A 7,500-nucleotide genomic window follows, 5' to 3' on the forward strand; every position below is an offset into this window, starting at 1 on the left:
GAACTACAAAGTCTCTCTAGCACTCAGTTTTCTCTAAAAACGTGTTATCTAAGCTACATCTATTTTTGGGGTTGTGTAGCCCTACGTTTAACACGCTACACTTACAGATATTGAAGTTTTTTTGCCATTTCGCCGACCATGTGAATAATTTGTTAAGTCCTGCAGAATCTCTGCGTCGTCTCCTGACCTAATTAGGCATCCTATTTTAGTGTCGTTCGAAAACCTACTAACATCCACTATTTATCCCATCGTTTAAGTAGTTTATGTACATAATGAACAACAAGGGACCCAAAACTGAGCCCTGGGGGACCCCACTAGTAACATTGCTCCACCTAGATTTTACTCCATTTATGGTGACCCGCTGTTTTCTGTTACTAATCCAAGCTCTAATACATTCTAACACTTTTCCTCCTATGCCATGGGCTTTGATTCTATTTAGTAGTCTGTGGTATGGCACCTTGTCGAACGCTTTGCTTAAGTCAAGGTAAATAACATTGTAGTTGTAACTGTTATCTGCTGCCTTATATACTCTAGTGTAAAAGGATAGGAGATTAGTCACACATGACTTACCCTTGAAGAAACCCTGCTGTGTGTCACGAATTAATTGTTTTCAAATTACATGAAAGTTTCAGTAGAAATGTCATAGAATCATCATTTAATAAACATTTTGCAAACTTTAATACCTCCAAGCCTCAATGGTCATCAGATTTCATCACCTGTTTGGCAGTTGATAATTTTATTGTCAAAGATACTAAGCCCAAACTCATACCTGTAAATGATATGTCCGACTTCCACAAGTTATCTCTGTTCCCTTGACCCAGTCAACTCATGTCAGCCGCTTGTGGTGTAGAAACGAAAAACCGGATATGGTAGGCCTCGCGCCGGCCCGTGCATCCGAATATCATCTGATGCGGCTTGACCGCGCGAGGACTAACGACATATTTTTCTGGTGTTTGATAAAAAAAAATTGGTGTTTTATTTATTTTTTTTATTTGACCAAATGACAATAATCTTGTCATCGGAGTTTAAAGGGTTAACCCCTTCAATACGAGAAAAATTCTCGCCGGCTGCCTAATGTACAATGATCATCACAAAAATAGTTCCACCTTTACCTCTAACCATCACAATAATAGTTCCACCTTTACCTCGAACCACTCACTCTCTCCATTTCCAATCCTGACACAAGCTCTACTACTCTCATAAAAACTCTTGACAGCTCCCAGAAGCTTTCCTCCTATCCCGTATATCTGCATAACCTCCCACAGTGCCTTTCTGTCTACCCTATCGTAAGCCTTTTCCAGATTCATAAAAGCACCAAAAAAATCCTTCCCTTTCCTATAGCTTTCTCACATGTCTGTCTTACCACAAAGATCTGATCTACACAACCTCTACCTGTCCTAAATGCACACTGTTCCTCACCAATTACTCCTTCTGTTCCTCTCCTAATCCTCTCAATCAAGATCCTCCCATAAGCCTTCCCAGCTACACTTAACAAGCTAATCCCTCTGAAACTACTACATTCACACTTGTCCCCTTTTCCCTTATAAAGAGGAACTATACAGGCACTCCTCCAGTTCTCTGGCACTCTACCCTCTCTCCAGCAAACATTAAATAACCTCACCAACAAGTCCACCATCACTGTACCTCACTTTTTCAGACATTCTGCATGGTATCCATCCAGACGAGGTGCCTTACCTGCTTTCATCACCTCAACAACTGCCTTCACCTCATCCTTCCTTATTTCTCCTCCATTCTCCTCACTCATCACTCTCATTTTCTTCGCATTTCCCACTGCAGCTATCTTTCCTTCCCTATCCTCCTTCACATTTAGCAACTCCCTAAAATATTCTGCCCATCTTCCCCTTACTGCCTTCTCTTCCACTATCATCTCTCCATCTGCACCTTTTACCTTTTCTTCTCTACTTGATTCGCCTCCTCTTCCTATGTTATATATATATATATATATATATATATATATATATATATATATATTTTTTTTTTTAGTAAAATAGTGTAGATGACCACTGACCCCTCTCACTTGGTAACATTTAGCGCCTTTTTTGGGGATGACGGTGTTATCATTCTTCTCTCCCAACCTATCATCACCACAAAAGGATTAGGAAGAGGAGTCAGGGATGTGGTTAGTTATAGGTTGAGTGGTGCAAAAAAAAAAAAAAAAATGGAATATTATAAAAGCTCTTTATCCCGAAAAAGAAAATGTGTTAGACAATTAGAAGAGTGTATGTATGTGTTATACACGAGAAGAAAGTGACAAAAAATTAAAGTTGTAGCTTCAGAGGAATCAATCTATTAAGTGCATTTGGTAAGATGAATAGGTGGATGATGTCTGAGAAGGTTATGGGAGGGAAAGTTGGCGTGGACAAAATTTCCTCTTAAGGCAGACATGCGAAAAGTCTTTAACAAAAGTTATGGATGTCTTTTGGATTTTTATGGATTTAGAGATGGTTTATGATATGGTTGATAGAAAGGAATTGTGTCGATGTATGGAACACCCGGAAGTCTGTTGAACCAAGTGAAAAAAATTGGGTAGTAGAGATTGTGTGATGTCTGAGGAATGGCGATAGTGAATAGTCTAAGATTGTGATGACAAATGCCTACAAGCAATGGTCCTGCATGATGGACGGCGGAGAGAAACTTCTCCCTTCCTGCCTATCTAAAAACCCTTTGATTCTCTTACCTCCACGGGGGCGTCACGTTTGCACAGAAGCCACGCCCCCTTCTACACACCTATCGCCCCATTGGCTCAGAAACGTGAAATTCTTCATAGTCTTACTTGGATAAGCCAATCATTCTTGAATGTTGACTGGACGCTAACCATGTGACTAATTAAGGTGGAGCCTAAATGAAAAACTGCTACAGCTACAGTAATATCCTTCCAATATTGTTATATCGGGTAGATTAATATTAAACACTACCATAAAAAATTATTCATAAGGATCTTCCTCTATACCTGACCCCGTTATAGACCAAAAGGTCTCCTGTCTGCATGCTTTGCCATTGTACACATTGTAAATATTGCAATTTTCTTATCCAAACGACCGCTGAGAAAATATGGGTTAGTCGTTTGCCTCTTATTGGTAAGATGTCGCTTCGTATAATGGCGTGTAGGAAAGTAGGCCACGAACTATGCATTTTATTTTAGTGCCAGTTAATTAGATATCGTTCAGTAATGCCGATGGGAAAAAGTCTGTTAACATAGCTTAGCCAAGTAGTTGACCTTGTTTAGAAAGAACTGCGTGTATATATATACATATATATATATTCATATATATATACATATATATACATTATATATATACATATATACATATATATGCATATATATATACATTATATATATATATACATATATACATATATATACATTATATATATATATATATATATATATATATATATATATATTTATATACAAGTGTGTATTTCTTTTGATATATCTGTTGATCAAGTTTACTAAGCATCCTACATTTTTTTTTCTTTTATTCCGTTGGTCTATTTCCAACTTGTAAAAATTGTCGGAAATAAAACATGTTTGGTCTATGATAAATGTGTGAAGACTACCCACGGTACCTGGATCTTAATTTCAAAATCTAATTTCCCTTGCCTATTTGACAAAGTTCTCTTAAGAGCCTTTCACAGCGAGTTGCACTAACAAAGCACGCCGAAAGGCAATCTTTCCATGTTGAACGAGGTCAAACAAAAGAAAAAGACGTACTTGCTAATCCAAGTGATTTAGAAATAAATAAACCTTTTCCTTTTAATTATCCCTGTCATCCTCTCGTCAGCTTTCTCGTTAATTTTTGTTCGTAAAATTAATCTCCACATTACCACAATGCATCCGACACATTCAGACACACCACAAAGTCGCCGTGAAAAGCTTACCAGATCCGCGTGTCATTTCGGATAAATTGCCTCAAAGAATTTCCTCTTCTATAGCTGAAGCTTTCATTTCTCCAATGTGTGTTTGTCCTTCGATTTAACGCTGCTTTGTTTTGAGGCGTTACACGGGCCCTACACGGTCAATATTATTGCGCAATATTCCGTATTGTACAATATTATTGACGGTGTAAGGATGGTATTGAATATATTGAACAGAATAGATTGAAGACATCAAAAGTACAGGCCAGACACGTGTGCCTCTTCAATACCATCCCTACAGCGTCAAAAATATTGCACAATACGGAATATTGCGCAATAATATTGAACGTATAGGGCCTGCTTTTAACATCAGCTCCGTCTTCTTTTGTGTCGTATTTCTTTAATCCTTTTGTGTAGAATTGCTATAAGATCGTAAGAAGCTGAACATACCTTTGCACAAATATCTGTTTTGCGACAAATCGGTTAATGTAAGCAATAAAAATGTGATCTACAATAACAATATTGATGGCGTTTCGATAAGTTTACGGATACATTTCTATTCTCCATTATAATGAAAATCTTACAAAAAAAATGACGAAAAAACAATTAAGGGGAAACTAATTTAGTAAACTATGAGAATTATTAGTCAATTAATCAACAAAGATGTTGAATTTATTATCTGCCAAGTTAAAACGAACGAGATATAATTGACTAATCTCTCCTCTTCAATTTAGAAGATTCAAATTCCAAAGCTCACATTCAAGCGACATCTACTGGCAGATATGAGTCGTAGAGATAGTGACTCCTGTCGTCTTCGCCTTCCACTAGTGACCTCACCCAGAGATTTCTCTTGATATCTCCTCCTTCTAGTAAACTCACCCAGAAACTTCTTCGTCCAGTGATCTCTCCATAAAAATCTTTTGTAAGTTTGTTGCTTTATTAGCAGCATTGTAACGCTAATGTATATGTTTTCTCTAGGATAGCTTTGATGGTGATATTCCTAGAAAGCGCTTAGGTGAACAAATCTTATATGTTAAGTAAGGAAACTGTTATATCTTTCCTTAAACTTACTGTCTCACATCTGCAGGTTTGATGTAAGTTACGTAGTACAAATCATGTATGTAATTCAAGCCACATTCCTACCATAATTTGAACGTTTGTTTAAGTATATAGGTTATAATATCATACGTATTTGCTCAATACCTGTTGCAAGAGATGTATCTACATTATTGAAATAAGTGGTATTATTTCCTACTAAAATGAGGATTATTTGGGAAAATGATAGAATTAAGATTATTTCTCTTGGGATTACAATTAATTTCCTTACATGAAAAAGATAGGAAATGATATCTGGAGTATAAAAAAGTAAAACAATTTACAATGTGATTATAGATTGATAAAGTTGACCTACTTTGAAAATAGTGTATAAGAAGGAAAACAGTGTCATTCTTGAACTCAGGAGATACAAGGATAACCAATCGTACTTACCCACAATGAACGCGAGAGTGAGAAACACGGCCATATTTTCCTTTAAATGCCACTTCACAAGCTTGTGACTAGTGTCGAAGTATAACGTGTCACTAACACACCATCAGTTAGTCCTCTGCATACCAAGCGTTCAGTTTGAGTTTGTGAAATTCTCAAAGTTTTTGTAATTCAAAACAAGCACTAACGTTCGACGCGACGTTTTGAACTGAGGGCACTACGCTGGCGCAATGCGTTTGTCTATGGCCGTTGAAGTAATACTCATGTTCCATAGGAGTTCTACTGTTACTAACGCCTCTCAAGAGTGTTGCTGATGTCAGAGACGATATTGTGATATGAGGCGGTGATGTAAAATTTCACATGTGGCGACATACGGGGAAACCTTAATCCCGAAATACCTTATGGAGTACTGTTGACAATGATGGTTTTAGTTGGCGAGTTTTTCATGTCTAATAACCTGCAAGTACCCTCTGCCGTCTAACGACAAGCTCAGAACTGAAGTTTAGTTTTGTCTGTGTGGGAGACTTCACTAGACGACAACCAGTTTATGCAGATGCCAGACTTAAACATCAACATAGTACGTATAGCAGATGGAAAACCTTGGCGATAATACCTGATGTAATCTGTCAACAAGGGCTCCAATCTATTCAAGAAGATGGTTAAGACGACAGAGAAGAAGGCAAGGCCTCATATGGATCTTTTCTATTTCTAAGTCGTGCCTAAAAGTGTACTTGCATTGACAAATGAATACATCTTACACTAGCACTTGATTTACAAAAAAGGTTCTGTTAATTTTGGGTGTCTAGTAGACAAGCCCTCTCTCTGGACTTGTTTGTTGCTGAGATCCCAAATTCACGTACTTTAGTTTGGAACCAGATATCTAAATACTGTCATTTTGGTGGCTCATTCTGTGCACTTGGTTGACAAATACTCAGTATCAGTTAGAAGAACGTTCCATTCACCTAAACTTGCTTACCAGTGTCCTACTTAACGAGATGCTTTCGAAGAGATATTCGGGTCTTAATCCACCCGGATGTTCCTGCCTCATTCCGGAGAGCTCGAGGTTGAGGTGAGTTCGCTCTTTCATTAAAGGCTCGTTCAGCTCTAACACATGTTTTCTTCTCGCCCCTAAAACGCTCACAATATTCGAGCCAATATGGTAGGATGACTCGTTCCTCTTACTTTTTGTCTCTGATCTTCCTCCACACAATGCCTTCTTCACTTCTCCTCCTCCTTCACCAAACTTTCCTTTGCTTCTCAGCGACAAGCGTAATTACACAGAATGTGCGGCCACTGAAATAAACCAAATTTGCTCTCCTAAGCGATTGTCGTTTGTTTTCATGTCGCCGCTTGCGTGTTATTGCTTAAGGCTTGTTATGAAGGTTTGCAACAGCATTCCTGGCTTAAACTGACACTTTTCCTTCTTCTTTTATGTCCCTCCACAATTGTAGCATTGACGTTTGTTTATTTTGCAATTATCGTACATATCACATTCATTTTCCCCCAAGCACTTTGAATCATATCAGATTTTTTTTAAACAAACTGAAGATATACTTTTTCCGCCCCCGTGGCTGACTTGACAACACAAAGGAAAATGTCAGTCTTTGTTATGAGTTTGTGCTTTGTCTCTGTTCTTTGTACCTTTGCTTTGTCCTTATGATTTTGTGTCTCCACAAATAAGAATCCTGGATCCTTGGCGAGCCGTGACCACCAGCCTGAAAAAGAAGAAAGAAACATGAGCAGTCTAAAAGGCACTTTTGTTACATGAATAACGAATGTCCTACAAACAGTTAAACAAGTTTAACATATCAGTTCCACAATGAAAAGGTTATCATTAAGGTCTGGAAAGGATGAATTAAATAGAGAAAAATAAAGATGCGTGTCAAATTGTTTACCTGGTGTAGTGTATAAGCATATCTCATATTTTACCGACAACCTAATAGTAATTCTAATTGTTCATGCAATAACTTCTGCTACTCTGCTGTGCTGGAAACAGGGCCGTTAATTAGCAGAAATTCCGCGAACACAATAATGTCACTGATATTATGCGCCTGGCAGAGTGTATGGCAACTTGTTTTGAAATAAAAGGAAACTACCCAACAATTTTTATGCCGTACTGCTTTGAGATTATGATCA

At 37.7% G+C, this 7,500-nt stretch overlaps 1 protein-coding gene across 1 annotated transcript in view; it reads right to left on the reverse strand.

Moving 5' to 3' along the window:
• Positions 1 to 7,500, reverse strand: part of LOC143034620 (limbic system-associated membrane protein-like) — a 931,930-nt gene that overhangs the window by 736,444 nt on the left and 187,986 nt on the right. The window contains exon 2 of the mRNA XM_076200959.1: positions 5,368 to 7,079. Coding sequence (XP_076057074.1) covers positions 5,368 to 5,401 — 34 coding nt within the window. The 5' untranslated portion in view covers positions 5,402 to 7,079. The remainder of the gene's footprint in view (positions 1 to 5,367; positions 7,080 to 7,500) is intronic.

Source organism: Oratosquilla oratoria, chromosome 17 (genome assembly GCF_046742065.1).
Source record: "Oratosquilla oratoria isolate Oo_2021 chromosome 17, ASM4674206v1, whole genome shotgun sequence".
Classification (NCBI taxonomy): Eukaryota; Metazoa; Arthropoda; class Malacostraca; order Stomatopoda; family Squillidae; genus Oratosquilla; species Oratosquilla oratoria.